The following is an 11477-nucleotide window of genomic DNA, read 5'->3' on the forward strand; positions in this document are numbered from 1 at the left end:
CAGCTCAGCCAACTACTTGCGACCTTATTCCTTCCATAGATTTGTTCGCCGACACACAGTATCCCCGTTTTTGTTGACGTGTAATTCCCAAAACCTATGGCGGCGAAATACCGTACAGTTGGTTTTGTGTCGTGCCTGCCTTTTTTCAGCATTACAGAGCAGGAGCGACGTAACTAAACAATGCTCCTTGATCATATTCAGTTGTGTCTTGCTCGATTTGTGTGGGATTGTTTCGACGTAATGTTTAGCGAGTGTTTAAAGGTGAAGTGAAACATTTGTAGTACGTGGTTAATAGAGAAGTATTGCTTTTAAGTTTTGTTCACGTGCATTTTTTACAATCGACCTTTTCGGGATTTTCAATATCCAGTTATGATGCGCGTGTTTGTTCGTGCTTTGATTATTTTACCTTTTGAATCACACCCCAATACGTATGTAAACCCCTGAATTTCTCTTCTTTATCTGCACGATGTGTCTCTGTTTGCTTGTTCTTGGAGTTTGTTCTGGTTGGGCTTCTCTTTTGGTGTAGTCTAAATAAAAAGAAGGCAACTAAATAAAATTTTGCCTTCACTCCTAACAGAAATTGCCCACGCAGCATTCGACAACAAATGGCAGAGAACGGACTGCGAGGACAGGAGCGCGGAGCTCTCTTTCCAAAAGGCCGAAATCCAGCGGCAACCATGCAAGATGGACCCGCAGGGTTGGACAGACGGCGGTGCGATTTCTGCCCCTGATCTTATGGTGCCCAGAGAACTAACAACACCAGGTATGCGAAGACGCACACGGGAAAACACTCATCCAGCCTCGCGCCTTGTTAGCACACCCTCCCATGTTCATGAACGGTTGGTTCCACACGGATTGAAAAACGTTTTGTAAGCTTGGTTTTCCAAAAGGTGGAAAATGTCAGGAGTCTGAAGAGGTACACAAATTTTTCCTCCCGTGGGATAAAGGGGTTACATTCGAAAGTCCGTGTACTACAACTATAGTGAAAGTAAACAAACAAGCTGGGCTCAACTGAAGGAACATTTAGTTCGAGCACTCCAAGTTGCAATTAATACATCTTTTTTGATATCAGAGAAATGTACCATGCTGAGTTGCTTATTTATATCACAAAATTGTATTTTTTCCTTTTGTTCCGGTTGATCGAGTAGCTCTCACAAAGGCTACAAATTCCGTTTGACGCATAAAATAACCCAAAAAGGTTTGGCTGTTTTAAATACTTGAAGATTTTCTCAAAACATTATTTGTGACACCTAGCTTTAGCTTTAGACTGGCAAATGTGCATTCGAATGTCGAATTAAAACATCTTTTAAAACATCTTCGCAAATTATTAAGTTTCTAAGGTACAAAACGAGTATTTTACGAGCTTATTGAGTGCTGTTTTGTGGAAGAACGTGGAAACTCTAAGGCAGTGGCCTCAAACTCATTTGAGAGTGGGGGCCAGGTATCTCACGCCTGAAAAGTCGAGGGCCAACGTACGACGAGGGAGGAGAGGGACCTTGTGCTTCATTTTTTTTTATGTCAAAGATTTGTTAGTGACATCTTTACATTTGATTTGCTTATAAGCCTGCTTTGGGCCTTGACCTGATGTGATAAGAATATAATGGCTCCGCTCCACCAACATGCTGGCATTTTAATAGAACAAGCACACCGTCGTTCCCGTTGCTCAATCCACCCAGGAATTAATCAAGCTCAAGATGTCTCAAAAAACAATCAGTTAATGTGACAGTTGTTGTTTTCCAGACGATTTTTACCACAACACTCGAACAATTACTTGTATTTTAATCGTAACAGCTTTTTGATGGTGAGAATCCCGAGCTTCTTCTTATTCTTCTTGCTGTGAGGTCCAGAGAAGGAAAGGCAAAGCCGGGAGAGATGTTGGCCTCCTGTACGGGGCGAGTCGCTACCCGGCTTGGGGAAGGGGGAGGAGCCGTAGGTGGCTAAAAGAGATAGTGTGGAAATTTGGAAACCAGTCTCGTAGCTTTATCTTTGCCAGTTGCTCCTGCTGATTGGTCGCGCCGACGAAATGCATCCTTCAACGAACAGCTTGCGCTTGCAGTCTAGCCGCGGAATTATTGTACATTACAAAAATCTGGCAAGAGAAATATAAAGAGAAACAAAGGGCAAATGAACAGAGATAAGCATAAACTATGTGAATACGTTAAAAGAGCAGGGCTACATTTTGAGTAAAAATGAATAGGCGAAATGTGATCAAGATGGAGCATGCCATTTCCAGCGCTCTGGACATTGGGACCGCGACACGTAGCCGGTTGCCTGCGGGCCGCGTCCCAGCAAGTCGTGGGCCGCGTGTTTGAGACCCCTCAGTCTAAGGAGTCAGATGTGGTACATAAGTTTCTTCCACGTGGAAAGTTCTTTAAGGTTTGGTTAGTGCCCTGCACCGAGCAGAAAAGTACACCACAACACAATGCAACGTTTATTTTCTTAGGAAATGGGGGGGGGGGGGGGGGAGATAAAGGAGTTATATTTTAAAGTCTGAGAAACGACAACTCAAATGAAAGTAAACAATCAAGGTGGGCTCTACTGGAAGAACGTTCCTTCCGAGCACTCGAAGTTTCAATTGCTACACTATATTCCTTGACTGATATCCAAAAAATGTACCGTGTTGAGTTTATTAATTAAAAAAAAAAGTCTTTTTTTAGTTTCGATTGATCGAGTGGCTGTCAAAACACTATAAATGATTTTTAATGAATAAAATAGCCCAATAAATTTTCGTTGTTCAAATGATTGAATATTTTCTGCCTGCATTATTTGTGTCGCCGAAGTTTAGCTTTAGACTGGCAACTGTCCACATCATTGTCGATATAGAACCGCGTTTTTCCCTGTTTAAATCGCTCGTAAAATATTCGGTGTGTAACTTAGCGATTTTTCAAGTTTCAAAGCTACGCAACGATTATTCTACGAGCCTATTGAATGCTATTTTGTGTAACATAATAATCTGTGGGTGTGTGAATGACCCTTTCAGTGCTACTTAATACACAGTCACAATCATTATGAATGAAAGGAACGCGTTACCGTTACCGGCAGAAAGTAGTGCATGTTACTTTTGCGTTACTTTTTATTTAGAAATTGACGGTAACAGCGTTTTTGTTTTATTTTGGTGTCAGCGTTTTTCAACACTGGGATGACGGGCGCGGACGTTGGAGATTTTCTAAAGTGGGAATTTCTGCGTGGGAAAAAGAGAAGCAAACTTTAGAAAAATATGTAGAATGAGTGCAATAATTAATTACTTGAATCATGTTCTACGTTTCAGCTTAAATCTAGACGCAGCCGACGCTACGAGCTAATGGGACGAATCAACCAGCGTCAAAATCACAAGTCAGGGGCCATGACTGTTTATGGTTGGTTCATCGAAGATTGAACACGTACAGGAACACGCAGAACACCATGATGGTTCCCTTTTCCCTCTTTCTGGTAATTCCCATCAGCTTGTAGCATCAGCTGCGCCTGGACTTTAGGTAAAGCGATGTATAGAAACTGGCAAAAAATACAGGTGTTCGTTTTTAAATTAAACTTAGGAAGAAAACAAGAAGGGAGGGACAAACACGTTTTCTTCCTCAAGTTTAATTATCCCTACCAACCCGCTCGTTCTGCGCTAACATCGTTTTTCAAATTTTCAGAAGATGTATTGAGTAACCTAATTACGTTATCTGTTACTTGAAATAACTAACGCAACTACGTTACCCGTAACTGTCTTGGAAAAGTAACAATTACATTACCACGTTACTGAAAAACGAAAGGCGTCACCGGTAACGACGTTACTTGTAACACGTTACCGCCAACACTGTGCAGCAGCGACCGCGGCGGCTTGACTTCCCTTCCGCACTTGGGTAGCAGAACGTGCAAGCCACCACAGCTGCCGCACCATGGGGCTGCCAGAGTCGAGTCTTAAACGACCGCCTGTAGACATTTACAAGCTTTGCGAATGAACCTTTTTAACATCTCAAATGAACGAATGCCCACGGAGGCCGCACCGGCATAATGTAGGTATTCTGGACCATGTTCAGAACAATTAAAAATGCGCCGACCTTTCTTGCTCTCTCGTGTCATCCCAACAGACTGGATTGGAGCAGGCTATGGCGACAAAGTGGATACCTTCGACCGTGCCAGCCGCAGAGGTGACACATCTCCCCAGACCAACAATTCGGGCCCACACAAGCAGCCAACGCTCCGACAACCGGACAATCACCCGTGCCGCTTCTGTCCTCACTCAAGCTCTTCCGCACAGGATGTCACCATCCACGAGAGGACTCACACTGGCGAGAGACCCTTCAGTTGTGGTGCCTGCGAAAAAACGTTCACGCATAAGGGTAACTTGAAGGCTCATGTTAGAACTCACACCGGAGAGAAGCCGTTCAAATGCAACACGTGCAGCAGGGCATTTACTCAGAAAGGCAGTTTGGCGAACCATGAGAGGACTCACACCGGAGAGAAGCCGTTCAAGTGCGAGACCTGCAGTAGAGCATTTGCGTCTGATAACGGTTTAAGCAATCATCGAAAGATACATCGCAAGTGATCGAAACCCTCACGCGCATCATAGTTGTGAAAGGTGTTTAAACGAAATACTCGAGCGCCGACATGTGTTCATATCGTTTGGCGATAGACCTGCAAGGGTTTTACTTGCGAGCAGTGTGTGTTTCGCATGGTTCAAAATGTTCCCTCCTCTTACTCATCGCGTAAACGCAGCTAAAAAATGTAAATTTACCTTAGAGTAAGCGACCAGAGTTCTTTTTTGTACACGAAAAAAAGAAAATACTTGAAGCCTTGTGTTTCTTTATTCATTTAGAGTCATTAATCGCGTGATGCACCTGACGTCTCTGGGTTGTCTGTAGGGTCACTTACGTTCCTTTCAAGTCGGCCTCCTCATGACCATAAACATACGAACTCATAAAATAACTAAGGTCTTTCAACAACAGCAATCTTGAATATTGCTAATGTTAAGAAAGTATAAGAGCAACCGAGTAATGAGGAGGGGTCAGCATAATTTTTAGATGAGAAATAAAGCTATATTCGAAACTATTTAACACACCAAGCTGGAAACTAATGCTTTGCTCATAGGACTGCAACAGAATATGCATGACTCGAAGATTTAGAAATGCGGTTAAATTTCCTATCTCATTTCGTAATATTCTTCGTCCTTTTCTTTTTGACCAGTTTTTGTATCTGAATTCTGATGACATCACTCAATGTGCTTGCTACATGTAATACTCGTATGTACGTTTTCTTTTGCATGATTTCTTTTTTTTTTTGCGCATTCACGAAGACGGTTCTCATCATTTAGGATATTCATACTTTCAGTGCTATTCATTTGGCGTTCATATATACTTCGTTTCACCTTAGGTACGAGCGCGGACAATTTTGTGAGCCGGAGGACCAATAAAACAGTGCAAAAAGCGCAAAGCCATAGCGTGCTCTCTGCGCTTGATAGAACTAGCCGGTGGAGGAGCACGCACAGAGAGATGGCGAATACCGGCTACTCCTGTAGTCCTATGAACTGCAGAGAACTCGTCATGGCTTTGTGCCTCTTTTGCTGTTTGATTGGCCCTTCGGCTCATAACATCGGCCACGCTCGGACCTAAGCTTAAACGATGATAGTTTCACTTGAATTCGTCAGGATTTTAAATATTCGAAATTCCTCTTGTAGTGGACGGATCATATACATGTGTTGTACTAAAGGCATAATTGACTCAATTGTGTATATAGTTATGTGTCTAAAAACTACATATGTATAATCCATCTAAATATGTCTTAATCTGCTCTGACTGTACAGTGGTTGTCACTATTGCCTGATGCGCCAGACTTGATGGAGGCGTAGTCCTGTTCCCAAACGTATAAAATATTTGTTCTGACATATAGGGTGTTTCCAGAAAAAAAAACGGGCAAAAGTCCTACTGCAGAAAGTACGCATCGCACAATAAAGAAGCCTGATGCCGTAGCGGTCTGTCAAAAGAAAATTGCTAGAGCTGAATATAATGGGATAATTAATAAATTCCGAGTACTTAAATTGTCAAATATTTGTTTTAAAGGGGTGGTTTCAAAGATAACATTGCTCGGAATCATTGAGAACGACTAAAGACACCCATGTTATAATGGCATGAGGCACGCTAAGTATTTTAGGGAGTTCTGAAAAAATGCTCAAGTTGGACGCGTATCTCGCTTTCGGTTTCTTTTCGGAGAGCATCTCCACGTGGGCAATCTCGCCCCCCGTGTCTAAAGCGCGCAACGTGCGTGCACCGCCACGCATTGCTCGTGAAGGAGCGTCTTCACTCTGGCACCGATGTCAAAAAGGCGGACCTCATGTGACTGTCCGGAAGCTCTCTTATGTAGACTTCTCTAGGCGCGATGAGTGGCGGCGCACGCACGTTGCGCGTCTTAGACACGGGGGGCGGGATCGCCGGCACAGAGATGTGCTTCGATAAGAAATCGAAACCTACATACGCGTCCAAATTGAGCATTTCTTCGGAACGTCGTAGAATGCTGCGCGTGCCTCATATCTTTGCCGCGTGGGTGTTTTTAGTAGTTTTCGATCATAACAGCAAGATTCTATTTGAAACCAATCGCTTCAAATCAATAATGTGCAATTTATTCATTCAAAATTACTTACCCAATTATAATGAACGCTAAACATTTTCATTGGTGGCAGGTGCAAAGGGCGTAAGCTGGTTTAGTGGTAGAACCTACGAGCACGAGCATGTCCGTGCTCCCAGCCATATCCACGCAGAGTGCGTGGTCAGGAGATGAAAACGAGTTGGTTGTCTGGTTCGTCAAACGCGTAGCTCCCACCGCACTGTCAACTTCAAGGGGCCGTGCTCCAATGTTGGGTGTTGGGCTTTCTGCACCAGTGGGACCCAAGCACCGGTGTGCCCGTTACAGAAAACATGTAACAAAATAGAGTCACTCGTTAGATTAGGGAGTTGCAGTAGATCGTTTTTCCTCTCCGCTACGGTATCCCCGAGGAAAACGGCGCAGCTGCGCATGCGCGCCACCAGCCTTCTCGGCATAGTTCAAGGTCTTGTGGTGGATTACGGAGCGCTATCCGGGTGCTTAGCGGGCTGCGGAAACGGTCTATTACAATTCCCTATTGTCAAAACTTAACGGGCTAGTGATATTCGTTACCGTCCTACGAACGTAACGATAAACCGTTATGGTTTCTTTCAAAAGTGAACGAATGTTACTTTTGCGCCAATTTGAATATCACTCATTCCACAGCGAAAGGCCGAAGATATGAACTCAGACAACCGTTTAACATCTTTGTGAGTTATTAGTTTGTAAGATTTGTTGCATGATCATTATTTTGAAAACTGGTTTTATTGACTGTGCTCTCTTTTATTTTCTATTTTTCCCAAATAATGTAGTAATGTTTTGCACGACCATAAGGGATTTGCAATAAACAGTTTGAATAAAACACTAATTTGAGTGAGGTCACCGGGTGTCGACAAATTTTCTCCTCATCTGAACGGATACACACTTTGGAGTATTTAGAGGTACTCCCAAGAAAATGGGGTATAATGCATTAAATTACAGTATACCCCTTCTTGGGAATGCTGCGAAAGGTTCTCCGATTTAACTCTTTTAGAAAGTCGGCGAACCAGTGCATTCTGTTGAGCTATGCGCAGAGTGGAGATTGCGAGCCGATTTCTCTGATTCTTTCACGAGTTCGTTCTGAAAGCCCTTAAAACCCAGTTTCAAGCGATTTTGAAGCAGGGATATTAGAGGTGGGTCACGAATCAGTCCGGGCATGAAGAAATTGATAAAAAAATTACTTACATGGACAATATAATTATAGGTTATCTGGCGGACAAATGTTAGGACCGAGTTTAGTGTAATTAATAGTAAAAGAGGCGACGCTCTTATGGGTGAAAAGAAGGATAGATATATTCATGATAAGTCGAAGCCGCGGTGTAGGGAACACAAATCAGTAAGGACAACAGTAGGCTAACGACACATTCCGAACGGGATTTAGCTTGCAAGTTAGTAAAAAAAAGAAAATGGAGCACTGATAAGGACCTATCGACCCTAACTGTAAACGTTCGTAACGACCGCAACCGCAGAAAATAGTTGCTCTTTCAAATTAGCCCCAAAGAAAAAAAAGAGCATCATATTTTTCAATATCCAGGACTTTATACCAGGACCGGGGATAGGCGAGCTGAGGTGCCGCCCAGGAAGCCATCAAAAGGGTAGCGCCGCTGCGCCCCCATTTCAAAGTTTTTTTAACTTACTAATTTATTTAAACACGGCGGTTCTTTTCAGAAAAAAAAAATACTCGTTTTGGAATACTTCTCGTATTTGCGTTGTTTGATATTTAATTATGTCTCGTGTAGGCCTCATCCCGTTTGATCAGATCGATGAAGCTATTAATGTTCGGGTGAGCTCTCCCTGACACAGCTTTTATCTTACGGTGCCATGTCTCCAAGGTTGTTTCGGGAGAGGGAGAAGTGAGGTGAAGCAAGGAGGACAGACATTGGACACTTGAACCTAACCAACTGTTAACGAACAATACAAACGAACCGACCCAATTGATAACGAATGATGGCAGAAGCGGGAAGGTTGTTTCGGGTAGGGCGCCTCCTGAGAACTGCGAGAATGGCTGTTTATTGTTCGGTAGTTAAAAAGAGGATACCGGAGAGGGGATGTGGGCTTCCAAAGTCATCGCAAAGTGGGCCCTTTGTCCCATTCGCAACAGATAAAAAAAGAAAAAAAAAAAAAAACGTTTTTACCGTTTTGTTTTTCGGCTATTTCCGTGTTCCGAGATTTTTTGTACGATGCGATTTCCAAATAGCATGTAGATTGTTTATATCGTCAATACAAAAACGAAATATGCCATACATTTCTTTCATGGAGTTCTGTCATAATGTTGCGAAATAATCTACCAAAAGTCGGAATGGCGTCGCGTCCAAAGAGCCTAGATTTCACTCCCGCGACGCACTCGAAAGAGCGTCTGATCTCCTTGTACGAAAAAAAAAAAAAACGAAACTAACCGGTTCGCGGTACAATCAGCAGCCATTGGCGTACAAACCGTGGGGGGGGGGGGGGGGGGGGGGACGGCTTGACCCCCTCCCACTTCTCAGAGTGGGGGGGCAAAGCATGTGATTTGCCCCCCCCCCCCCCCCCCCCTCCCTGAAACAGCCGCCACTGGGCAGGGCAAACACTGACCGGCCGCGCCCAAGGAATACCAAGGGCACCGCCCTCCGACCCGCGGTGGCATATTGTTAACGCGCAGGCGATACACACCCCAGCAACGACGTTCACACCGAATTGGATGGTTCGTGGAGATATGCGCTGCCGCCGCCATAATAGGCAGCGGTTGCAACCCTCGTTTCCAAATCGGTAGCGTATACCTTAGTGGTACGATGTGTGCTTCATACATAGCGGACCCGAGTTCGATTCATGGTGTGGGCTTACTTCTTCTATTTTTGTTCTCTCCAACATTTTGTTTTGTCGAGGCATTTTGGGATATTTACATTTTTTTTTTTTTTGGGGGGGGGCGGGGGGGGGGGGATTAACACTAAAGAACACGAATGTTGACGACGAAACTTCGCTGAACTAAATGGTATGGGACTCTATACACCAACTCATCTCTGTGACGTCACGGCGTGGTGGTGGCGCGTCGGTCGCACTTCCGGTCTGGGGCTGTGGGCAGAAGTCCCCATGCCAGATGTGTATTCCTGCGTTGTTTCGATAGGAACCAGACAAAAACCTGCCTTCTCGTCAAAACGCCGCGACTGGGCCCGTACCAAAAGTGTCAAGAAAGGTTTGAATATCAGTTTTCACGAGCTCGATTCGTCAGACAACCTGGATATGTGCAGCAAAAAGTGAAAAGCAGACGCCGTCGGACGACGATTGCTCGGGCTGTGAGCAATTTGGGTTGAAATCACGGATACTTGTGGTCATCAGATTTATTTGTTTTGCTCCTACATGAACGCCAGAAAACCGCCAAGTTGTGCGGACCACCTGCGGACTACGTTCAGTGCGTCTTCAAGTTCAAACGGCCGCCTGATCGTTCGAACTGTCGTCTGCTCTTTCAAACGTTTCTGCTTGTCGCCTGCTCTCTTAGACGACGCCGGCCTGTAGACCAAACGTCGGCCCGGTACTTGCGATAAGATGTAAGTGCAGGCCTCAAAAGACCTAAATTTGAAGGTTAGTAAGCAGGCTCAATGTAAACAGTAGATACAAGGAGATGTTGATCATTGTTACCAGTGACCATCACCGACTTGTTATCCCTAATTCACTTGGTCCGATTCTGCCTGCGATTTTCAGTATCGATGTCGACCGTCTCAGCTACGGTTCACGCTTTTGCAGCCCGAGCGGCGTCGCGACTGAAAATTGCGAGCGAAATCGCATCATGCGAATCAGGCTTTAGCGTACATACTGCGGCGTCCACGCCGAATGAATCGCCACACGTCACATTATTCACGCGAAGTTTTACGGTGTGACGAGCCTCGGTAATTTCGCTGATGCCACTCAAGTAGTCAGACATCGCCAGGAAGACGTAGAATCAACAATTCGAACGTGAAAAAGGGCAGGGGGACTCACACCGACGCCGACAACATCGCATCCCAGTGGTTTGTTAATGGGCGACGGCGAGCTTCTTGCCCACACCCCCATCGCGTATGCGTGGCGCCCGTGGCGTCCGCTAGGGGCGCTCCGGTTTGTTTGTAAACATAAGTTGGTGTATTTACGGAGGTTCATAGGGGACAGCGGAGCTTGGGTTGCTGGCTGGACGCCGCAAAGCGACATGTACGGGGCGGGGGGGGGGGGGGGGGGGGGGGGTTAAATGGGTTAATAGTTTTGTATTTAGTAGCCGCATATTGCCGGAACGCAGGCGGGTGGCGGGTTAACGCGCTTCGAGTGTACACGCGCCGTCCGAATCCGAAATTTAAGTTGCCGAGCAGCCAATCCGTCGTGAACGTCGTTGCTAGGGGGTCACTCGTCTGCGCCACAAAAAATTAGTGATGGAATGAATCTGGCGAACTTCAAGTTCGGCAAAGATCGGCACGTGTCGAAATTTTAAAGGATCGATCGGCAAAGATTTTGCGAAAATTTGGCAAATGGCTGCGCACGCGCGCGAACGTGCGCAGCCATTTGCCGAACGCGTGCGCAGCCATTTGCTCGAATTATGATTGCAATTGGACGCCGAGCAGTCGTGCGGTCACCACCGTACAGTTTAGTACAACCAGCGGTTACGGCGAGGTGGAGCAACGCGGTAACTGTGCGTTTCTGAGCCTTTGCGAGCGTGGTTCTCTTCAAGGTTGTCTGCCTCAAGAACAGAAGATCGACCAGTAATTTACGCAGTCCACTGCGCAAGTGACAAATGATGCGGTACATTCTATAAAACGTGATTTTAATTTGACCTTTTCATCGATGCAACGAGGTGGTTGAAACATTGACTGACAACTGGCAATTACGCTCAGTGTGCACAGCCAGACATGTACAAGTTATTCAAAAAAAGTAATTAAGTTAAG

General features: G+C 45.2%; 1 protein-coding gene across 1 annotated transcript; it reads left to right on the top strand.

The window, feature by feature from the left end:
- Positions 1–684: 684 nt before the first annotated feature.
- Positions 685–4691, top strand: LOC115308907 (putative zinc finger protein 702). The gene is made up of 2 exons (XM_040210973.2): positions 685–763; positions 4074–4691. Exons 1-2 carry the CDS (start codon positions 685–687, stop codon positions 4529–4531), a joined length of 537 nt encoding a protein of 178 aa, XP_040066907.1. The 3' UTR covers positions 4532–4691.
- The last annotated feature ends 6786 nt before the right edge of the window (positions 4692–11477 follow it).

Source organism: Ixodes scapularis, unplaced genomic scaffold, assembly GCF_016920785.2.
Source record: "Ixodes scapularis isolate PalLabHiFi unplaced genomic scaffold, ASM1692078v2 PGA_scaffold4__175_contigs__length_147842914, whole genome shotgun sequence".
Taxonomy (NCBI): Eukaryota; Metazoa; Arthropoda; class Arachnida; order Ixodida; family Ixodidae; genus Ixodes; species Ixodes scapularis.